This window comes from Hyla sarda, chromosome 12, assembly GCF_029499605.1.
Source record: "Hyla sarda isolate aHylSar1 chromosome 12, aHylSar1.hap1, whole genome shotgun sequence".
Classification (NCBI taxonomy): Eukaryota; Metazoa; Chordata; class Amphibia; order Anura; family Hylidae; genus Hyla; species Hyla sarda.
This window is the reverse complement of record NC_079200.1, coordinates 33,216,524-33,240,443: the sequence shown is the minus strand read 5'-3', so window position 1 is coordinate 33,240,443 and position 23,920 is coordinate 33,216,524. Positions and strand designations below refer to the sequence as shown.

Sequence of the window (23,920 nt, the reverse complement as noted above, 5' to 3'; positions counted from 1 at the left end):
CAGGAGTGCAGGGAGGCAATGGAGAGGATTGTGCAGATGTAGCAGCCAGAGAGCGCGATTGTGGTAAGGAAGCCGGGTGACAGCTGCATCCATCTAGCTACGCCAATGCTTATCTCTAACGCTTCTTTCCTGTAGACCTATGGCAACCAATCTCTACTGAACAGACACAGAAACATCCAAGCACATCAAAGGAGTTATCCAGAAATAGAAAAAAACAGAGCTAATTTCTCCAAAAACAGCACCACGCCAGTCCTCAGGTTGTTTGTGGCATTACAAATTGGCTCCATTCACTTCAAAGGAACTGAGCTGCAAAACCACACACAATCTAAGGACAGTGTGGAGTTGTTTTCCGAAGAAATTAGATGTTTTTTTTGTTCCTGAATAAACCCTTTAAAGGATACCTCTCATCAAATAAACTTTTGATATATTTTAGATTAATGAATGTTGAATAACTTTCCAATAGCATGTTAATGAAAAATATGCTTCTTTCTATTGTATTTTTCCCGATCAGTCCTGTCAGCAAGCATTTCTGACTCATGCTGGAGTCCTAAACACTCAGAGCTGCCAGCCTGCTTTGTTCACAGCCAAACAGGCTGTGAACAAATCAGGCTGGCAGCTCTGAGTGTTCTCCTTTGTGAACAAAGCAGACTGGCAGCTCGTAGTGTTTAGGACTCCAGCATGAGTCTGAAATGCTTGCTGCCAGGACTGGTAGGGAGACCCCTAGTGGTCATTTCTTCAAAGTGGAAAATTAAATAGAAAGAAGCATATTTTTTAATAACATGCAATTGTAAAGTTATTCTGCATACATTAATCTATAATATATCAAAGGTTTTTTTTTTATGGGAGGTACCCTTTAAACTTGGCTGTTTCCTCATGACCCCCTGCTGGAAACAGGATCGGCAGGGGGTCAAGTTACGGCACCCAATTAATGCACTCCTTGTGTTCATTGTGGTGAAAGAAGCTCAAACTCACCTTTGCAACCGCCCTTCATCCCGGAATGTGTTGAGTCCATCGTCACAAGATTTTGAGCGCTCAGTGGTGATGGCCAAAAGGTAAGAGGAACGCCGACTGGACTTAATGCTGCCTAAATAATACAGAGGAAAGAGAACACATAAGGAAGGGATAAAATATTGGACTCTGGTCAATTACTTTCGGGCGTGTTACATGTGTATTTATTTACAGATGGAAAAATTACCCGACTGTACGGCTTATGAACTGGCAGCTGTTAGTAAAAACTGGCCTAAGATATAAATGGAAATGTGTTTAATATGAACATGTCTGAACGGCTTCTCCCAGTGTTTTTGAAATGTTTCTTAATTTTTTCGCGCCTGGCACAAATTTTCACCGGACATTTGGCTGGAATGTCTGACTGTACCAGGCAAGGGCTGCACACGTAGCCGGGCGTAATCCGTGCCACTGAGCCTTATGCATCCTTGAACGATTTGGTGTCAATCCAAGGAAAACAAGCTTCATATTTTAATGACATATCTGAGCATGCTGATAAAATTATAGCACTACAGCCAGCGCCTCTGTGTTCTGGGTACACACTAATCTGAAGATTATCAGCTGACTAGTCTCCCCAGAGACCTGCAGACTATTCTCTTGTCCAAACATCTCAGATTTCAGCATTGCAGAGGCCAGAAATAGCTGCAGAAATGATGTGGGTTTCACCGCATTCTTAGGGACAAAACACTGTTTTTAGGATGTAAGTACATATGACATTTTTATTTAACTCGGAATTTTGTAGCAGGTCTTTTGTTTTTAAAAGAAAGGAAAAAGAATTGCTAGGATTCTCAAATTTGGTGCAAAAATTCAAGCTAAAATCTTATAAATGTAAATGTGCTCCTAAAAAAAAAAACATTAAACCTCATAATGAATGATAAAGTAAACAGGAATAAACTTGTCTCCAGTGTGTTTGGAGTCAGAGGATTTTCTCCATGTTCCTGAACCAGTCTTTCTGAGTAACATGTTGCAAGTTTTGATCGGTCGGAGTCTCCATGCTGAGACCCCCACCCATCTCTAGATATAGCTGAGACCCCCACCCATCTCTAGATATATCAAAAATTAGAAAGAAATAGAACAGCCAGTCACTCACCAAATAGTTATTTCTTCAGGCTTTATTTCATGCCGATGAAAATACTCACATACATGGGGGATACAAAAGGGAAGAGCAGGGGGGTACAGTGGCAACAAGCTCCGTTTCGCACACTTAAGTGCTTCGTCCGGCCAAAAGGCCGGACGAAGCACTTAAGTGTGCGAAACGGAGCTTGTTGCCACTGTACCTCCCTGCTCTTCCCTTTTGTATCCCCCATGTATGTGAGCCTTAAGGCCGGACGAAGCACTTAAGTGTGCGAAACGGAGCTTGTTGCCACTGTACCCTCCTGCTCTTCCCTTTTGTATCCCCCATGTATGTGAGCCATAAGGCCGGACGAAGCACTTAAGTGTGCGAAACGGAGCTTGTTGCCACTGTACCCGCCTGCTCTTCCCTTTTGTATCCCGCATGTATGTGAGTATTAATCTTAAGTGTGCGAAACGGAGCTTGTTGCCACTGTACCCCCCTGCTCTTCCCTTTTGTATCCCCCATGTATGTGAGTATTATCATCGGCATGAAATAAAGCCTGAAGAAAGAACTATTGGTGAGTGACTGGCTGTTCTATTTCTTTCTAATTTTTGATGTGAACCTGCTATACGTTCTTCAAGCCAGAGCACCACCAACACGACATTAGCAAGTACCAATACCACAGAGCCCTGGTCCTGATATCCCCACCTAAGGGGACAGCCGCAGTGCCGAACGGACTATTATCTCTATATGTTTCTCATCTCTAGATATAGCTGAGACCCCACCCATCTCTAGATATAGCTGAGACCCCCACCCATCTCTAGACATAGCTGAGACCCCCAACCATCTCTAGATATAGCTGAGACCCCCACCCATCTCTAGATATAGCTGAGACCCCCACCCATCTCTAGATATAGCTGAGACCCCCACCCATCTCTAGACATAGCTGAGACCCCACCCATCTCTAGACATAGCTGAGACCCCCACCCATCTCTAGACATAGCTGAGACCCCCACCCATCTCTAGACATAGCTGAGACCCCCACCCATTTCTAGATATAGCTGAGACCCCCACCCATTTCTAGATATAGCTGAGACCCCCACCCATTTCTAGATATAGCCGAGACCCCCACCCATCTCTAGATATAGCTGAGACCCCCACCCATCTCTAGATATAGCTGAGACCCCCACCCATCTCTAGATATAGCTGAGACCCCACCCATCTCTAGATATAGCTGAGACCCCACCCATCTCTAGATATAGCTGTAAGGCTAGGTTCAGACTACGGAATTTCCGCCGGAATTTTCCCTTTGAAATTTCCGGCAGAAATTCCGCTTACTATAATGTATAGTGTGGTGAATGGTTTTCCGTTCACAAATTCACACTTTGGAATTTGTGAAGCGGAAAATCCGGATGAAAAATCCGCTAGAAAATTTCCGCCTGAAGAAAGGGGTTGCTCTTTCTTCAGGCGGAAATCCTAGCGGAACACATAGCAGTCTATAGGAGACTGCAGTGTCCGCGTGGTCATAGCGCCGACTAATTCAGTCGGCGCAGGCGGAACTCGGAATCTCCGGCCGGAAATTTTCTGACCGGAGATTCCGTAGTCTGAACCTAGCCTAAGAAGTGTGCGTCAGGGTGCTTTATTCCCCAGCTCAGTGACTCCTGCAATTAGATGAACTGAGCGCCAAGCCAGAGAGTAAAGTGCATTCCTGGATATATCTAAAAATCTGTGGGGGTCTCCGCACTAAACTCCCGACTGAATAAACTTTTAACATGTCTGAGTGATAAATGACCGTAATGCTAAACTGATCTTTGTATCCTACTAGACAAGACAGGGAAGGGCAGGGGGGAGGCTTCTGGGGGGAGAGTTGTTTTACTGCCAGACACAGGACAGTGAGGAGGAGGAAGAGGAGAAACAGCTGATTTACCAGGACACCGGACAAACAGAAGGAAAAAAAACATGGCTGATCTCCTAGGTCAAAGCCATATTTCTCACCTTTAGGGTGCGTTCACACAGAGTAAATCAAGAGGAATTCACGCCGAAAAATTTACGGGCGGAAAAACTAATTTTATTTTTGCGCGAAATTTGCGCGGAATTGCGCACGGAAATGGGGGAGAAAGAAGTGAAGGGTTTTTCAGCCATTTGAGCGCGAAAATGATGTTGGGCAGAATTTTTATTACCATTGACTTCTATTGATTTCTGCTAGCGGATTCTCCTTGAAGAATGAACATGTTCATTCTTCATGCGGAACAGAATTCAGCGTCGGAATTCCGCTAGCAGAATTTCCGCAGTGTGAACAGGACAGCGGACAAAACATTAAAGTCAATGGGCAGAGGAGATGTGAATTAATTTGCAGTGGAGAATTCAAGAGGAATTACTCGAGTAAATTCCTCTTGAATTACTCCATGTGAACGCACCCTTAGTTGTAATATGAGATACAGGGCCGCCATCAGGGCAGTACAGGCAGTAATGCTGTCAGGGGCCCAGACCTGGAGCACTGTATACAGGGGCCCGCAAGCTGTCCCCCTCCTCCTGCACTGCGCACTGCATGTCAGTAAAAAGCTCCCCCTGTCCTGCGTGGACTCTGCAGGACTTACCTACTTGGAAGCTCCCGGGCTCAGCATTTCCCCACACACAGGCAGGAAGATGTGCCAGGCCCCTCTTCTCTCTCCTGGGCCCCTCTCCTCCCACCTGAGCCCTTCTACTCCCTCCTGGGCCCCTCTCCTCCCTCCTGGGCCCCTCTCCTCCCACCTGGGCCCCTCTCCTCCCTCCTGGGCCCCTCTCCTCTCCTCCCTCCTGGGCCCCTCTCCTCTCCTCCCTCCTGGGCCCCTCTCCTCTCCTCCCTCCTGGGCCCCTCTCCTCCCTCCTGGGCCCCTCTCCTCCCTCTTTCCACTGGGCCCCTCTCCTCCCTCCTGGGCCCCTCTCCTCCCTCTCTCCACTGGGCCCCTCTCCTCCCTCTTTCCACTGGGCCCCTCTCCTCCCTCCTGGGCCCCTCTCCTCCCTCCTGGGCCCCTCTCCTCCCTCCTGGGCCACTCTCCTCCCTCCTGGGCCCCTCTCCTCCCTCCTGGGCCCCTCTCCTCCCTCCTGGGCCCCTCTCCTCCCTCCTGGGCCCATCCCCCTCCCCTCAGTAAGATCCCCGACCTCCTGCTGTATACAGCTCTGCAGTCAGGGAAAAGGAGGAGGGAGGGGCTCTAGGCTGGACAGTGAAGCTGGTGGCTGTACAAGATGTGGACCCCTTATGTGTGTGTATGCATATGTGTATCCACTGTGTGGGTCACTATATGGGTATATGCTCTTCGGGAGACTGGGAAAGCTGGGTGACAGGCAGTACCCAGTGCAGGGCTCACACTATTTCCCCAGCTTTATGTGTACTGCCTGTCACTCAGCTTTCCCAGTCTCCTGAAGGGAGTATCTGTCTGATGAAACAACCATATTGGAGAGGAGACATGAAGTAAAGTACCAGAAGTGTCACACTAGTATTTTGCCATTCAGGAGTCTTAGTGCAGGACCTACAGTACTTCCTCAGCTTTATAAGTCTCCTGAATGGCAGACTGCTAGTGTGACATCTGGTACTTTATGTCTTCAATATAGCTGCCTCACCAGATATTCCCTTCAGGAGACTGGGAAAGCTGGGTGCCAGGCACTACACATAAAGCCGAAGAAGTACTGAGCCCTGCACTCTGTACTATTTTTCACCCAGCTTTCCAAGTCATCAGAAGCCCTAACCCCAGATGTGATGCCGTCTGTCCTCCCTCCACTTAGCATGGCCGCTGTACCATCTCCCTGCCTCTGCTTTAATCGCCCCCCCAGTGCTGACCATGCTTCTCTGCGCCCCCTTCTTTCCTCGAACCCCCGGCAGGTATTGAAATAGGTATCAGGGACATTTGCACGAGTACAAGACCTCATGAAAATGTCCAGTAACAGCAATGATACCGATATCGGAACATCACTACTATCTTCTGTGAGGAGCAATATATTTGGATAAAATTACTGTACTATTAGGGGGTCCCCACTGTGTGGGAGCACTATTAATGGGGGAACTACTGTGTCAGAGCACTTTCATGGGGGTATCTACTGTGTGTGGCCACTATTGGGGGACAATCTACTGTGTGGGGGCACTATTATTATTATTATTATTATTATGTGGGGCACAAAAGGAGGAATTATCACAGTGTGGAGCACTATGGATAGAAAGTTTGTATAGGTGCAGGATGCTGGAAAAGTGCAGAGCCTAAAATATTTGTCTGACAGATTCTGCGGGAACAAGTCTCCTGGAAGAAGTCGCCATCTAGGCCTGGAGGGAAAAAAAGTAACTACTTCGGGCTTTATTCAGTATCAGTGTATTCGGTCACTGTGTGGTGGTAATGTATAATAAAGATGTGGCCGTATTTGTCCTTTGTGAAGTGGTATTCGTAGACTAGTTTTGTTTGGTATATTGTGGGGTTGGTGGTTTTGTGAAAAGGTCGCTCTATAGTACCTCATCCGCCACTGCATGTCTATAATCTATATCTAAATGTGCCTATGGGTGTATTTACATGTACAGTAGTTTGTGCATATTTGATGCTGTGCTCGATAATTTACTTTACATTGAAACCTGCAGCATAAAATCTGCAGCTTCAAATCCTGTGCATCAAATATGGGCAGAATACTGCGCATGTGAATACACCCAAGAAATACATGTAGAATTTCTTAGGGAAAAGTTTAGCACTTTGTTCTGGTATATTACAATTCACAGTCTGATCATAGATCCATAGTGCAAGAAACCATTGCTGTCAATTATACCGCAGTATTTGATAACAATGGCCGGACTTATCCCTGAGGGCCAAGAAAACTCTTTTGTTCCTTTGATTTGATGATCAGTAGGGTCTCAGCAGCCGGATCCCACTTTTTGAACAAAAGATGATTTACGGACCCTTTTTTTATTCATTTACATGCCAAAATTTGGCCATTTTTTGACTTGCTGCATGTAGTTACGAATTTTTATTTTTTTTTGCTTTTGGTAAGGTGGGTGGGTGGGGGGGGGGGGGGCAGACGCTATGGTTCTATGGGGCCACGAAATTCCTGATGGCGGCCCTGATGACATACAATTGAATTAAAGAAAAAAAAAAGATAGATCAAGATAGGGGTGGGGAATGTCTGACCCACAAAATCATTCGGTCTGGCCCTACCAAGGCTGTTTTTTTTTTTTAACAGGAAGATCTGACACATTTATTGGGATGAAGCACATTCCGGTTAGTTAGCGCAAGATTGTGCTGATTGTAATAAGGATTCAGAGACATATGCCTGGGAGGCTGCAGGGATATCCGGTGGGACGGTCACTATATGTATGGCCTATGAATGATCTTATAAATATCCAAATGGAACTTGGCACAAAAAAGGTTCCCCAACCCTGCTTTTAAAGGGAAACTCCGATGCTCAGTGCTTGGGACAATCTTTTCCGAACGCTGGAGTCGGCGCCGGATGCTCGTGAAGTCATACTCCCGCCACCTCATGATGTCATGCCCCGCCCCCTCAATGCAAGTCTATGGGAGGGGGCGTGACAGCCTTGACAGTTTGTTCCAAACGCTGAGCAGCGGAGTACCCCTTTAAGGCTGAGCACCTCAGGAAAAATCATGTGACCAACACGAATCTTTAGGGCTGATGTCATGCACAGTTTTCAACATACAATACTTTAAATATTTGTTATTTTGATATCTGTATTTTTACAAACATTTTCACTATATCACCTATCTTAAAGGGGTTATCCAGGATCAGAAAAACATATCTTCTTTCTTCCAAAAACAGCGCCACTCTTGTCCTCAAGTTGTAGGCCGTTAGGCAGCTCATTTCCATTGAAGTGAATAGAGGCGAGCTGTAATACCAGACACAACCTGGGGACAGGTGTGGCGCTGTTTCAGGAAGAAAGCAGCTGTGTTTTTATAATACTGGATAACCTCTTTTTATAACTTTTACATTAAATGAGCGGCATGGTGAATCAGTAATAAGATATGCTATAAAGGGCACTCACTGCAATCCTGTGAGTAATGGCGACCAATTGAAAAGCTAAATGTTGGGGAGGAAGGGCTGTCAGAGATCACAGGGGCAGAGTTAATAGCGCTGGATACCACACAGGAGGCAGGGACATGTTTGGCTCGCAGGTCAATACTTGGACTTGTTGGCTCATCTGTAAAGAAAAGACAAATTAATAGAATGCTAATTCCCATCAAATAGTTTGCATATAGAGTCCAAATTTTACAAAAATCTTATTAATAAAAAAAGGGGAGTCAAGATTCTCTTTTATGTTGTCATTTACAGAATGCAGTCATAGGATTACATAAGTCACGCACAAAATACCTGCTCAATCAGACGTAACTTACACGGCAGGAAAGTCTGTTATTGTAATACACAACTTGAGTAGGGTCACATGTGCCGTATTTTCTGCTGTGTATTTTCCTACCCATTGAAGTCAATGGGTAGCAAAATCAAATGCGTATTTTGCTAGCCATTCACTATAATGGGTAGAGAAATACGCAGCAAAATACGGCACGTGTGACCCTTAACCTCAGGGTGTATTCACACAAACGGTATCCTGCGCATGTGTAGGATTTATAGCTGCAGATTTCAACATATACTAATTGACTGAACACACACAAAATCTGCAGCTTCAAATATTGACAGGATACTGTACGTGTGAATACACCCTTAAGAGTCACTGTCAGGTTAGGCGAATGCATTAGTAACAAGAGAACCGAATAATGCCGTCTTACCAATAAAAGGGATCGATGCCAGAGGCTCCTCAGAAAACGGTAAGGGAGGTATCCTCTGCAATGGTCGTTCACTAGTTGTCTCCTCACTGCCAGCAGGAGAAGGTGGGAACTCTAAGTCTTTGCCTTCCTCAGGAAAAAGCACATTGACTTGTCGTGCAGCTGCCGGCGGCTTGCGCCCTGATGGAGGCTTCTGCCTCAGTACCACCTCCTCTCTCCTTTCCTCTGCGGCACTGCTGTCATCTGTGGAGCTGACACTTACGGATGGCTCTCTTCTTTCTGTCGGGGATGGGGGAGAACTTGGATATTGTGCTGTCCTAAATGTAGGGAGGCCACTAAATGCAGTCTCCCTAAAGGAAAAAGCATGCAGCAGCTCAGTCCGACGCTGAAAAGATGGGCTATAACTCCGATACCCTATGTACCCAGAATCCCCAGAACTAGAGTGCTGGGTTGGAGGTTTGGCTACTTCTCTAGGGACAGATGGCACAGTCTGACTTGCAGAAGGACGTGACACTACTTGAGTTGTCCGTGGAGGTCTGTCTCTGGACCACATAGGGCGTTCATACGGTGGAGATATTAAAGCATTCAGCTCCAGTTGCTCCGCCGACCTTCCATAACGTGCCAGGAAATTGTCCGACTGCGCCCGATGACCCCAAGAATCATTATCAGGGGCATGGTGGAGAGTATCCTGAGACACACTATGAGGCCAATTACTATGATGGGAGACTTCTCCTAGGCGATCTTGTGAGGCACTACGTCTTCTCGGGGGCAAAGCAGAACCTCTCCTTCGAGGCGTCTGCTGGGACATCCAGTTGCACAGTGCTTGGTGTCTCTCCCACTGACTCACCCAGCGGGGGTTGGTTTGTTGCTCCCATGAGTCTACAGGAGCTTGACTTGGTGGTTCTGGCTGATAGCGTGAAGTCCAACCATATGCAGAATTGCATGGAGGGCCTGGCCCTCTAAATCTGTCAGAAGAGGATGGGGACCCCATGTAGGGTCTGGGGGGAGGGAGAGGATTAGGAACAGGTCTGGAATAGCTGTCATGGTGGGCAGCGCTGCTCCTTGGTACATCACCATGCATCGGGCTTCTGACGGAAGAATAATCCTCATAGCTGGAGCGCTGTACTCTGGAGCTCACCGGATACCCAGGAGAATGTTCAGGTGGCTGACCCCGCCATGGATAGAACACAGGGGGTGGCTCAGGAATACTATGTGCACCTCCACGGTATGGCTCATTCCCTCTGAGATATGCATCTTGCGAGTATGCCTGGAGGTAAAATTACAAGCAGTAAAAAATATATTAAGAACCTAATGTGACTCCAAATGTGACTCACTTAGTAATGGCATGCAAAATTAACTACAGACTGAAAGCTGAGTAAACAGATACATTTTAAGCTGGTCTTCTAAGGGTGGTGGATTAAGGCCCCAAATATATTTAAGTCACAAATGCAAGTTCCAAGCTGAATAAAATGGAGGCACCTGGGGAAATCACTTAATTATACTTCATAATTCGAGATGAGCGAATTTACATTAAATTCGATTCGTCACGAACTTCTTGGCTCGGCAGTTGATGACTTTTCCTGCATAAATTAGTTCAGCTTTCAGGTGCTCCCGTGGGCTGAAAAAGGTGGATACAGTCCTAGGAGACTCTTTCCTAGGACTGTATCCACCTTTTCCAGCCCACGGGAGTCATCAACTGCCGAGCCGAGAAGTTCGTGACGAATCGAATTTACTGTAAATTCACTCACCTCTATTCATTATCTTATACAGATAATCATTACATATTTATGCTGCCAGTTGAATATAGACTTTAGTGTACATACACCAATCAGCCATAACAGTAAAACCACAGGCCTAATATTGTGTACTGTCCCTCTTGCTGAACATGCATGAGCCCCAGCAGCTGCAGAGGAGGAGAGGCAGCGGACAAGGGACACAGCCGAGGAGCAGAGTAGTCAGAAGCAGAGTAGTCATGCGGAGAGCTATGGCCACCACACAGGAGGGAGGGAAGCTGCCATAACAGGCACTGTCGCTACCCAGGGTCAACCCTTGTCAGTAGATGGTGGGGAGGGGGATGGGGAGCAGGGTGGCACAGAGCTCCAGAGGCTGGCATCCAGCTGACTCAGGCAGTCATCAGACCACATCCCCCAACTAAATGATAATGACAATCATTGACAACAATCTTCATTACCGATTAACGGTTTCAGCCCTATTTAGCAGTAGATCCTTATACCAGTGGTCTCCAACCTGCGGACCTCCAGATGTTGCAAAACTACAACTCCCAGCATGTCCAGACAGCCGTTGGCTGTCTGGGCATGCTGGGAGTTGTAGTTTTGCAACATCTGGAGGGCCGTAGGTTGGAGACCACTGCTTTATACCCTCTCTGTAAATTGTGAGGTGTGGCCACACGTTTTTTTACAGCACATGCACATATGATCAATCAGGTTGAGATTAGGGTATTTTCGGGGCTGGGTCACCAACTTGACCTCTTATAAATGTTAAGCGAACCATTCTTGAAAATGTTTTCCAGTGTGGGAGGGAACATTATCCTATTCAAAGAGCAACTAACTGCCAGGAGCAAAACTGGTCTGTACAATGTTTAGGTAGGTTATGTGTGTCATAGTAACATTCAAATGAATGCCAAAACGCAAGGTGTCCCATGAGAGCATAGCCCAGAGCATAACACCGAATACACTGGCTTGTATTCTCCCTATAACGCATGGTGCCAACTAGAGATGAGCGAACTTACAGTAAATTCGATTCGTCACGAACTTCTCGGCTCGGCGGTTGCTGACTTTTCCTGCATAAATTAGTTCAGCTTTCCGGTGCTCCGGTGGGCTGGAAAAGGTGGATACAGTCCTAGGAGACTCTTTCCTAGGACTGTATCCACCTTTTCCAGCCCACCGGAGCACCGGAAAGCTGAACTAATTTATGCAGGAAAAGTCAGCAACCGCCGAGCTGAGAAGTTCATGACGAATCGAATTTACTGTAAGTTCGCTCATCTCTAGTGCCAACTCTTCCACAGGTAAGTGACGCACACGCACCCAGCTCTCCACCTAACGTAAAAGAAAACATGATTGATCAGACCAGAGCATTTTCCATTTCCTTAACAATTCAGTTACGATGCTCGTGTGCCTTTATAGTCGCTTTTAGCGGTGGACAGGGGTCACCATGGACTCTGACTGGTTTGTGGCACCACAGCCCCATACACAGAGGCTCTGTGTGTCCCGACTCTTTTCGGTCATAACCAGCATTCATTTTTTTTTTTCAACAATTTGTTGTACAGTAGCTCTTTTGTGTAATCTAAGTAGACAGGGTAGTCTTTATTTTCAATGAACATCAATGAGTTTTGGGCACTCAGGACCGTCACTGGTTGTCTTTTTTTTTTGTACCACTTTTGGTAGGTACTAAGCACTATATACCAGGAACACTAGACCGGCCATTTTGGAGATTCTTTGACCAGGTGTTAAGACATCACAAACTGGCAAATACTGACTGATCACTTGCTGCCCGATATATATTTCACCCCTGGACAGGCGCTATTGCCATGAGATAACCAGTGTTAGTTACTTCATCTGTCAGAGGCTTTAGCTGATTGGTATTAAAGGGGTACTCCGCCCCTAGACATCTTATCTCCTATCCAAAGGATAGGGGATAAGATGTCAGATCGCGGGAGTCCCGCCGTCAAGCCCCCTCCCATAGACTTGCATTGAGGGGACGGGGCGTGACGTCACACGGGGGCGGAGTCGTGATGTCACGCTCTTCCGCTCGTGTGGTCGGGATCCGAAGCCTCCAGTGTTGCCGGAAGCCGTTGAGGTGGGTGCTGCAGCCGAGATCCTGGGGGTCCCCAGTGGCAGGAACCCCGCGATCTGACATCTTATCCCCTATCCTTTGGATAGGGGATAAGATGTCTAGGGGTGGAGTACCCCTTTAATAGATACTGTATATAAACGACTGTGCTATATATGCTAGCACTAGATAATACAGGACAATTAAAACAAAATTCTATTGCTGAATGGTGTAGTTGTAAATGCGGGTTGCCATGTATGCCCTTACCAGCTGTAGTATGTCTTCATCCCGTGGCATAATAGAGAGTTCCAATACATCATCACTGGGGGGGGGAAAAAAAAGTATGTTGGGGAAAAACTTATGTAACAAGCTGAAACTAAAAATGACATTTAGACTGTTTCAGCTAAATCTGTGTGTCAGAATCATCACTGTTATGCCCTCTCCCCATGTCTTACCTGTTTTGTATCAGGGCAATGACTTGTGAATACGTTTTCCCGATTATGCTCTCTCCATTAACCTTTACGAGACGGTCACCTGAAAAACAAACAATGTTTCATCCAACAAACATAGATATTGCTTTAGTCCTCAACAAAAGACGATGTACAGTGATCCCTCAACTTACAATGGCCTCAACATACAATAGTTTCAACATACAATGGTCTTTTTTGGACCATTGTAACTCGAAACCAGACTCAACATACAATGCTATGAAATCTGTGAAACGTGTCAATGGCCGGAAGACCCGACCAATCAGAATGAATATTTCACTGGTAAAACCCGTGTATTCCTAAAGTGTATGCACTGACTGGTGTCTGTTATGCCCCCTACAGTACAGGGAGGTATTACATGTTCTGTACTCTTTACCTGTATTCCTAAAGTGTATGCACTGACTGGTGTCTGTTAGCGCCCCCTACAGTACAGGGAGGTATTACATGTTCTGTACTCTTTACCTGTATTACTGAAGTGCATGCACTGACTGGTGTCTGGTAGCGCCCCCTGCAGTACAGGGAGGTATTACATGTTCTGTACTCTTTACCTGTATTACTGAAGCGTATGCACTGACTGGTGTCTGGTAGCGCCCCCTAAAGTACAGGGAGGTATTACATGTTCTGTACATTTACCTGTGCCAGGGTTAGCTGCTCCTTTGGGCTCCAGGTGAGGGCGGCTCCATTTTCCTTTTTTTAGGACATTGCGTGTTCTGTACAAGACCCTGAAGAAGCTTTTGTCCTCTACATAGACCAGTGTTTCCCAAAGAGGTTGCCTCCAGCTGTTGCAAAACTACAATTCCCAGCATGCTGCGAGTTGTAGTTTTGCAAAAGCTGGAGGCACCCTGGTTGGGAAACACTGAGATAGACAGGGATTACAGCTCCCAGCAGCTCTTTCTTACTTTTATATGTAAGGATTTGCTTTATCTCTATTAGTTATCTACTTATTTTTCTTTAATCCTCACTTTTTCCTATTTTTGGCTGACATTTTGGTGGCTTCAGAACCAATTACCAGGTTTCCATATAATTATGGTCTCAACATACAATGGTTTCAACATACAATGCTCGTCCTGGAACCCATTAATATTGTAACTTGAGGGACCACTGTATTCATATACCACAATGCACAATTAGTCAAACCTAAAAAAGTTGCTATGGAGTGTACAATGCTGTGGTACATGTTGGTGCTATGTAATTGGCAGGAAATGAACAGTACACTTAATTCCATTTTACATTGAAAATCTCTATGACTATAACCCCTCTCCTTTATCATCCCTTCACCCACCAGTGCACAATCCAGCCTGCTGGGCAGGTCCACCCTCCTTAACCTGCTTGACAAAAATGGTGTCCATTGGTTCCAGACGACTGGATGCAGAGGGATAATCTGAAATACAGTATAACACAAAGAGACTTAAAGAAAGGGGTTAAAGATGACACTTCGTTAGATAGTGAAGACTACTAAAATTGTGGAATCATTTATACGGCCTAGTGCAAATAAAAACATATACAGACAGTATTGCCAGTCTTCTAAAGATTTCACTGATGTAAACTCTATCCGGGGAAGAAAAAGCAGGCGTCTCCTCAGTCTCATATTTCCTGCCTGTTCTAATACAAGTCCTGTCTGTGTATAGAAACTTGCACATGTACAGTCATGACCGTAAATGTTGGCACCCCTGAAATTTTTCTAGAAAATGAAGTATTTCTCACAGGAAAGGATTGCAGTAACACAGGTTTTGCTATACACATGTTTATTCCCTTTGTGTGTATTGGAACTAAACAAAAAAAGGAGGAAAAAAAAAGCAAAATTGGACATTATGTCACCAAACTCCAAAAATGGGCTGGACAAAATTATTGGCACCCTTAACTTAATATTTGGTTGCACACACTTTGGAAAAAATAACTGAAATCAGACACTTCCTATAACCATCAATAAGCTTCTTACACCTCTCAGCCGGAATGTTGAACCACTCTTCCTTTGCAAACTGCTCCAGGTCTCTTATTGGAAGGCACCTTTTCCCAACATCAATTTTAAGATCTCTCCACAGGTGATCAATGGGATTTAGATCCGGACTCATTGCTGCCACTTCAGAACTCTCCAGCACTTTGTTGCCATCCATTACTGGGGGCTTTTTGAAGTATGTTTGTCCTGCTGGAAGACCCAAGATCTCGGACGCAAACCCAGCTTTCTGACACTGGGCTGTACAGTGAGACCCAAAATCCGTTGGTAATCCTCAGATTTCATGACGCCTTCCACACATTCAAGGCACCTAATGCCAGAGGCAGCAAACCAACCCCAAAATATCATTGAACCTCCACCATATTTCCCTGTAGGTACTGTGTTCTTTTCTTTGTAAGCCTCATTCCATTTTCGGTAAACAGTAGAATGATGTGCTTTACCAAAAAGCTCTATCTTGGTCTCATCTGTCCCCAAGAAGTTTTTCCCAGAAGGATTTTGGTTTACTCAAGTTCATTTTGGCAAAATGTAGTCTTGCTTTTTTATGTCTCTGTGTCAGCAGTGGGGATCTCCTGGGTCTCCTGCCATAGCATTTCATTTCATTTAAATGTCAACGGATAGTTCGTGCTGACACTAATGCTCCCTGAGCCTGCAGGACAGCTTGAATATCTTTGGAACTTGTTTGGGGCTGCTTATCCACCATCCGGACTATGCTGCGTTGACACCTTTCATCAATTTTTCTCTTACGTCCACGCCCAGGGAGATTAGCTACAGTGCCATGGGTTGCAAACTTCTTGATAATGTTGCGCACTGTGGACAAAGGCAAATCTTGATCTCTGGAGATGGACTTGTAACCTTGAGATTGTTGATATTTTTCCACAATTTTGGTTCTCAAGTCCTCAGACAGTTCTCTTCTTCTCTTTCTGTTGTCCCTGCTTAGTGTGGCACACACAGACCCACAATGCAAAGACTAAGTGAACTTCTCTCCTTTTTACCTGCTTTCAGGTGTGATTTTTATATTGCCCACACCTGTTACTTGTTACTACAGGTGAGTTTAAAAGGAGCATCACATGCTTGAAACAATCTTATTTTTTCACAATTTTGAAAGGGTGCAAATAATTTTGCCCAGCCCATTTTTGGAGTTTGGTGACATTGTGTCCAATTTGCTTTTTTTCCTCCTTTTCTTGGTTTAGTTCCAATACACAAAAAGGGAATAAACATGTGTATAGCAAAACGTGTTACTACAATCCTTTTCTGTGAGAACTACTTCATTTTCTTGAAAAATTTCAGGGGTGCCAACATTTACGACCATGACTGTATAAATGTGAACTGTCAAAATAGCATATTAATCTATAGGTACTAAATGGAACAAAAAAGAGAAAGATCAAAGACCATTGTGAACAAAGCATTTACCAGGTCAGAGACTACAATTATTTATAGACTATACTATGGCAAGATATCTACACGATCGTAGGCCACATACCTGCACCGCCATTTTCTTCCTGCAAGGGGAAAAAAATAAAATAAAAAAAGTCATCACTCAGATAAAACAAGTGGAGAAATATTCTACTCCAAAACACTCCAAACATACCCCTCAATATGATTTTATGTAACACTAGATAGGCCATTGCATATTTTTATCTCACTTCAAACTGAAAAGTATAAAGAAGACAAAGACCCTTATCAAGAGAACAGTCAGACTGTCAGCATTGGACCCACATCAATCTCCAAATGTGCAAATGTTTTTTAAATACTAATAAAAGCTGGATACTGCTCTGTAGTACGAGCCCATCTCTCTGCAAAGCCGAATACAATGTGCAGACCTTGGATAAAACAAATAGCTGCATCTGAGAGATCTTTGAGCATCCTGACTATACTGTATGGAAGAATGAAGTCCTTTTAAAGGGGTACTCCGCCCCTAGACATCTTATCCCCTATCCAAAGGATAGGGGATAAGATGTCAGATCGCAGGACCCCGGGGATCGCTGCTGCAGCACCCCGCTATCATTACTGCGCAGAGCGAGATCGCTCTGCACGTAATGACGGGCGATACAGGGGCCAGAGCAACGTTACGTCACGGCTCCGCCCCTCATGATGTCACGGCCCGCCCCCGTCAATACAAGTCTATGGGAGGGGGCGCGGCGGTCGTCACGTCCCCTGCCATAGACTTGCATTAAGGGGACGGGCCGTGATGTCATGAGGGGCGGAGCCATGACATCACGCTGCTCCGGCCCCTGTATCGCCCGTCATTACGCACAGAGCGAACTCGCTCTGTGCAGTAATGATGGCGGGGTGCCGCAGTTGCGATCCCCAGGGTCCCCAACAGCGGGAATGCGGCGATCTAACATCATATCCCCTATCCTTTGGATAGGGGATAAGATGCCAGGGGCGGAGTACCCCTTTAAGAGGCACTCCACTGCCCCAGCATTCGGAACATTTTGTATCGAACGCTGCGAGCTGCAGGGGTCGTGATGTCACGGCCACGCCCCTTGTGACGTCAGGCCATGCCCCCTCAATGCAAGTCTATGGGAGGGGGCGTGGCATCTGCCACGCCCCCACCCATAGACTTGCATTGAGGGGGCGTGGCATGAAGTCACAACCCCCGCAGCCAGCGTTCAGAACAAAATGTTTAGAGAGATGGGCTCGTACTACAGTGCAGAATCCAGGGGAGTACCCCTTTAAAGATTGTAAGGAAGTTATGTAGGGAAAACACATTAGCATACTCTTGGCAATTTACAGCTTCCTGTTTTAACAACCAGTTCTTACAATAAATTTTATATAGCGTGTATGTGTAAGGTAGGGTCATACCTGTTGTGAGGAATGTACAGCGGATTCAGGTGGATACACAATAAAATGGCGCAGAGTGAAGCCGAATCCATGCCGGGTTTTCCTGATGATCAGTGTCCTGGGTCCGACCCATGTAAAGGGCTCTTCAGGAGGTGGGGAGTTGCTGAGTCGACCCCCATCTCGTGGGGCTAAGGGGGCCTGCAAAAGAAAAAAAAGAGGAGCAATCAGCACAATCATATACAACACGACCGTGCAGCTTACACCTGCCGCAATTCACATACATTTTCATATTTGTAATAGATGGAAATGACATATCTGACTAGGAGTTGTCTATAAGATCATCACCACTAGCACGAGATGAACTATGTAGAGGCCCCTATACAGAAGAGTTGGCTAAACCCAAAATGATCTCTAAGGGCATCTTGAATCTCAATGCCCGATTCTTTTATTCTCAGGAGAGATAAAGCCACTGGTAGAGGTGTCACCATTGAAAATACATGCAGCGTGTCCATATGGGGGAGGGACGGCTGCAATAGCTGTCAGATATACAAACGTTCAGCCAACGGCTATTTTACAATCCAAGATGACAAAATGATTGTTCCTTAAGGCTTTGTCAGAAGTAATCTAGGAGATTAAATACATGGCTGCTGTCTTCCAGGAACAGCGCCACTCTTACCATAGGCTGCGTGTGGTATTGCAGCTCTAACTGTATAATTATTGATGGTTACGGGGGGGTTCACTAGTCAGGGATCACTATCACCTACTGCCATCACATGGATTTATAACAAGTTAGTGGAAAAGCTTTCAGTCAATTTTTGCAGAAATAAAAAGGATTTCATGGTAACTTTTTTTTATGGCAGTGTTATGGAAGTTTCCCCCAATATTATAAACTAGCCCTGCTGTCCTCCCCCATTTACAAATACAGTCTGAATACACACATGAGAAAATATCTATATACAGTATATCTGAAAACACACAATCTACACTGCCCTGAAGTCACACAGTCTGTTTGGCAGAGAATCAGGAGGGGGGGTCTATTTCACGGATTATTTGCTCCTTTATAAACCGATTTACCTTCACCCCGTGGACATATTATTGGGATGATGACATGATTTTGGTGGCTTTGGGGGGGGGGGGGGAGGGGGGGTCTGTGACAGACAGAGACATCCTGGAAATGAGTCAATTCCACATACAGCTGATCTATATGGGAGGGGGAATGAAAGAGAGAGAGGGCCCAAAGGACACAGCTGCAAACAATGCCCGACTGGCACAGACCGCCTAACAGACATAGGGGGGCCGGGCACACACCACGCCCTTTGTAAATGATACCATTACACATGGAGGCTTTGCCTTACACGCATATTCATCACTATGATACATTATCCAGATTTCTGCCCTCGCTCATAGGGCCCTGTCCCCCGAGATGTGGCCGTCTCCTCCCAACTTTCAGACACAATACCAGCGGCGATCACACCCACACGTCCGGCACATTGATGAAAGGAACGCTGGGCCGGTCCTATTCTTCTACTATTTATCACATTACATGGGGTGGGGTGTACAGAGCTTCCTGTGATCCCATATATGTGGCTTAGTATAAACCGCTTTACCCTATATCAGGATGGGTTTATATACCAGGATCTGGACCCCAATTCCATAGGACTCCCCGATTATTGTAAAGCATCACTGAGTTTAGATGTGAGAGCCCCAGACAAGGCTGCTACTCCCACCATCCACAGCAATGCCCCCATCACTACAGCCCGCTGGCTACACCATTCCAGGGGTTAGTTACCTTTCATTGTTCCACTAATATTACTCATAGTATCCAAGTTCTTGCCATCTACCTGACTGTAGGTTGTTCTGCGCTGATCGTACACAGATAATCAGAAAATAATCCCTGTATTTCTATGCTGAGAGTTCCCAATCCCATAGAGCACTGTGTTCTGCATGTGTCTCCTATGATCGTTGTCAAATGCCATCAGTGTGACTGTACTAGGATAATATTTCTTGTCATGCATCTATGTGCAGTCAGCTGTATGACAGGGAGTGTTATCATAGAACACTGCTCAAAAGAATAAAGGGAACACTTAAACAACACAATGTAACTCCAAGTCCATGACACTTCTGTGAAATCCCACTGTCCACTCAGGAAGAACACTGATTGACAATCAATTTCACATGGAACAGACAACAGGTGGAAATTATAGGCAATTAGCAAGACACCCCCAATAAAGGAGTGGTTCTGCAGGTGGTGACCACAGACCACTTCTCAGTTCCTATGCTTCCTGACTGATGTTTTAGTCACTTTTGAATGCTGGCGGTGCTTTCACTCTAGTGGTAGCATGAGACGGAGTCTACAACCCACACAAGTGGCTCAGGTAGTGCAGCTCATCCAGGATGGCACATCAATGCGAGCTGTGGCAAGAAGGTTTGCTGTGTCTATCAGTGAAGTGTCCAGAGCATGGAGGCGCTACCCGGAGACAGGTCAGTACATCAGGAGACATGGAGGAGGCCGTAGGAGGGCAACAATCCAGCAGCAGGACCGCTACCTCTGCCTTTGTGCTAGGAAGAGCAGGAGGAGCACTGCCAGAGCCCTGCAAAATGACCTCCAGCAGGCCACAAATGTGCATGTGTCTACTGAAATGGTCAGAAACAGACTCCATGAGGGTGGTATGAGGGCCAGACGTCCAGAGATGGGGGTTGTGCTTACAGCCCAACATCGTGCAGGACGTTTGCCATTTGCCAGAGAACACCAAGATTAGCAAATTCGCCACTGGCACCCTGTGCTCTTCACAGATTAAAGCAGGTTCACACTGAGCACATGTGACAGACGTGACAGAGTCTGGAGACGCCGTGGAGAACGTTCTGCTGCCTGCAACATCCTCCAGCATGACCGGTTTGGCGATGGGTCAGTAATTGTGTACGGTGGCATTTCTTTTTTTTTTGGGGGGGGGGGGGGGGGCGCACAGCCCTACATGTGCTTGCCAGAGGTAGCCTGACTGCCATTAGGTACCGAGATGAGATCCTCAGACCCCTTGTGAGACCATATGCTGGTGTGGTTGGCCCTGGGTTCCTCCTAACACAAGACAATGCTAGACACTTATGTGACTGGAGTGTGTCAGCAGTTCCTGCAAGAGGAAGGCATTGATGCTATGGGCTGGCCCTTCCGTTCCCCCAGACCTGAATCCGATTGAGCACATCTGGGACATCATGTCTCGCTCCATCCACCAACGCCACGTTGCACCGCAGACTGTCCAGGAGTTGTCAGATGCTTTAGACCAGGTCTGGGAGGACATCCCTCAGGAGACCATCCGCCACCTCATCAGGAGCATGCCCAGGCATTGTAGGGGGATCATACGGGCACGTGGAGGCCACACACACTACTGAGACTCATTGTGACTTTACATCAAAGTTGGATCAGCCTGTAGTGTGGTTTTCCACTTTGATTTTGAGTGTGACTCCATATCCAGACCTCCATGTGTTGATAAATTAGGTTTCCATTGATACTTTTTGTGTGATTTTGTTGTCAGCGCATTCAACTATGTAAAGACGAAAAGTATTTCATACGATTAGTTCATTCATTCAGATCTAGGATATGTTATCTTAGTGTTCCCTTTATTTTCTTGAGCAGTGTATATTCACACTATATACTGCCTCTATGACTGCTCAGTGCAATGAGCTCCCCTGTTTGAGACGACCTTATATGTTACGTATATTGACCTCTACTTTAAGAGGACAGCCGATCTAGAAGAATTCTTTTCGGTTCAATTTTGCATGGTCTCCTCGAGGAGGTTTTCCCTGTACATGGCGCCCATACAGCTTTGTGCTGATAATGTGACTTCCCTAGGGCGTAGCTTCATGCTGTAAGGCTTTAAGTTGTTTCCATATGTTGACCAGGCACAGGCTCTACTGTACGAGGTAGCAGGAAAATCCAGCTTATAGTGGTCTACGTGATCACAATAGGAAAGAGACCTGATAGTAGGGAGCTCTGGGGAGACAGTATGTCACACTGTCCCTGGCACAGACAGCCCAGAGCTGACTCTGTGGCTCAGAAATTCATAGAAAGATTAGATGATTAGGATCTGCCCGGCACGGCGTCAGCAGCTGAAGGGATATATTGGGAAAGAAAGCAGCATGCAGCAGATTACAGGAGGTTGCACAGGCCACGCTCCACCGCCACATCCACACTACAGTCCCACATTATACAAAAGCCATCCAGAGTACATGTCACGGAGTACCTGCCCACGATTTACATCAACCTTAAAAACTAAACCCTACAAATATTGCTGCACAGAGAGCACAAGCCAAGCTAGCAGAGTTATTTGTGCAGGCCTGCCGCATGCATTACATTAAAACCGCTAGGCCCAAGACAACATTACAACCAGACTAAACACTGCAAACCTCAAGATCCTGGAGTGCTGTGTCCCCACCCCAACATTAAAGGGGACCTGTCGTCTGCACAATGTCCTATGGAAGATGCACTAGGGGGAGCAATTTCTGCAAATGCACAGGCCCTTAACTAGCCAATAAGGAATCACAGCTGCACAGGGGGCATCGTGTGACTGTGAGGGTAGTGGTATCTACTAAATGACTGATACTTTAAAGAGTACCTGTCATGATCTTGTTAAATTTTATAATCCCCTCCAAGTTCACGGTCCCCATCATGATAAACAACATTATTATTATTTTTTTGTTTGTTTTCTACCATGATATTGTTCTGTATTTCCTGCTCAGTTTTAGTCAGATTCACAGACTGGGAAAGGGGCGTTACCCAGCAGACATGACATCATTTGAAGCCATACAGGGGAGAACTTCCTCCCCCACTCTGCTTCACACAGCCCAGAGCAGTTCAGTGTGTGAGATGAGCTATGAATGGCTAAGGCTGCACCCCCCCCCCCCCCCCCCCCCCCCCCTCCTCAGCACATCAGACTGCATTTCCCGATTTTGGACTTCTGCCAGGCCAGCAGGAGTCCAAACTATGTGCAAAAGATGGGGGAAAATGTGCTCAGGACAAGTAGGGAGACTCCTAGTGGCACTAGTGGCAGCTTTTTTAACACAAATAAAAACATATAAAACTAAATTTTTTTTTAACAAAGTACATTAGAAAGATTTTTTATTTACCATAAGGAGAGCAAGAGAGCAATAGCAAAAAATGACAGTGCCCATTTAAGGGTCGGCACAAGCCTCGAGTCAAGTGTTAGTAGATGGAGGAGATGATTCTTTATAATGACCCCCTGATCTCTGCAGGTCTGACCCCTATAAGCTGAGGCTATTACATGGTCGCCATTCATACATATGACCGAACTGCCTTGATAATACTTTGGGAGTTGTAGTATTGCAACAGCTGCAAGCACTCTGGGAAACACTTCTTTAGACTAAACATTATTACATCATAATACTAGGCAGATTAAAGCTGCCCATACATGTTATATAGCTGTCAGCCAAGGGCTCTCTCTTCTGTTCCCACTACCCACTTGACGTCTGCCATCGGAGATGTCCCCATTAACATTAGATCAAAGGTGGATGGCCTGGCTTTAATTTGGACTCTTCTATATATTACAACCATAGAGCTACCAATGCTATCATATGACATTTCCATACAACCTCCAGGCTATAAGACAGCAATAGACTTCTATGTGCCCCTACTTATGCTTCCTATGTCTCAAGCTGAGGACAGGTGTGGTGCTATTACAACTTGGCTCCATTACACTTTAATGGAATTGAGCTCCAATACCACTCACCTCCTGAGGACAGGTGTGATTGGACAGTGAGAGACCGGAAGAACGATGCCTGGTTGATGCCTGACACGACAGCCTACATGACCATGTTGCTGACCATGTCCATCCCTTTATGACCACAATGGACCCACCTTCTCATGGCTACTTCAAGCAGGATAATGCCCCATGTCACATGATATCATCTCATACAGGACAATAAGGTCACTGGACTCCACTGTCTCCACAGTCACCAGATCTCATCCAATAGATCACCGCTGGAATGTGGTGGAACCGGAGACTCTCATCATGGATGTGCAGCCAACAAATCTACAGCAACTGTGTGATGTCATCATGTCTATATGGAGGAACTGTGTGATGTCATCATGTCT

At 46.0% G+C, this 23,920-nt stretch overlaps 1 protein-coding gene across 4 annotated transcripts in view; it reads right to left on the bottom strand.

The window, feature by feature from the left end:
• ARHGAP23 (Rho GTPase activating protein 23) overlaps nt 1-23,920 on the bottom strand; it is a 134,273-nt gene that overhangs the window by 48,274 nt on the left and 62,079 nt on the right. For all 4 annotated transcript variants that reach the window (XM_056547471.1, XM_056547469.1, XM_056547470.1 and 1 more), the window contains exons 2-9: nt 17,839-18,015; nt 16,514-16,532; nt 14,362-14,460; nt 13,047-13,125; nt 12,859-12,913; nt 8,806-10,069; nt 8,067-8,222; nt 973-1,084 (exon numbers count right to left, since the gene is read on the bottom strand). In XM_056547471.1, coding sequence (XP_056403446.1) covers nt 973-1,084; nt 8,067-8,222; nt 8,806-10,069; nt 12,859-12,913; nt 13,047-13,125; nt 14,362-14,460; nt 16,514-16,532; nt 17,839-18,015 — 1,961 coding nt within the window. The remainder of the gene's footprint in view (nt 1-972; nt 1,085-8,066; nt 8,223-8,805; nt 10,070-12,858; nt 12,914-13,046; nt 13,126-14,361; nt 14,461-16,513; nt 16,533-17,838; nt 18,016-23,920) is intronic.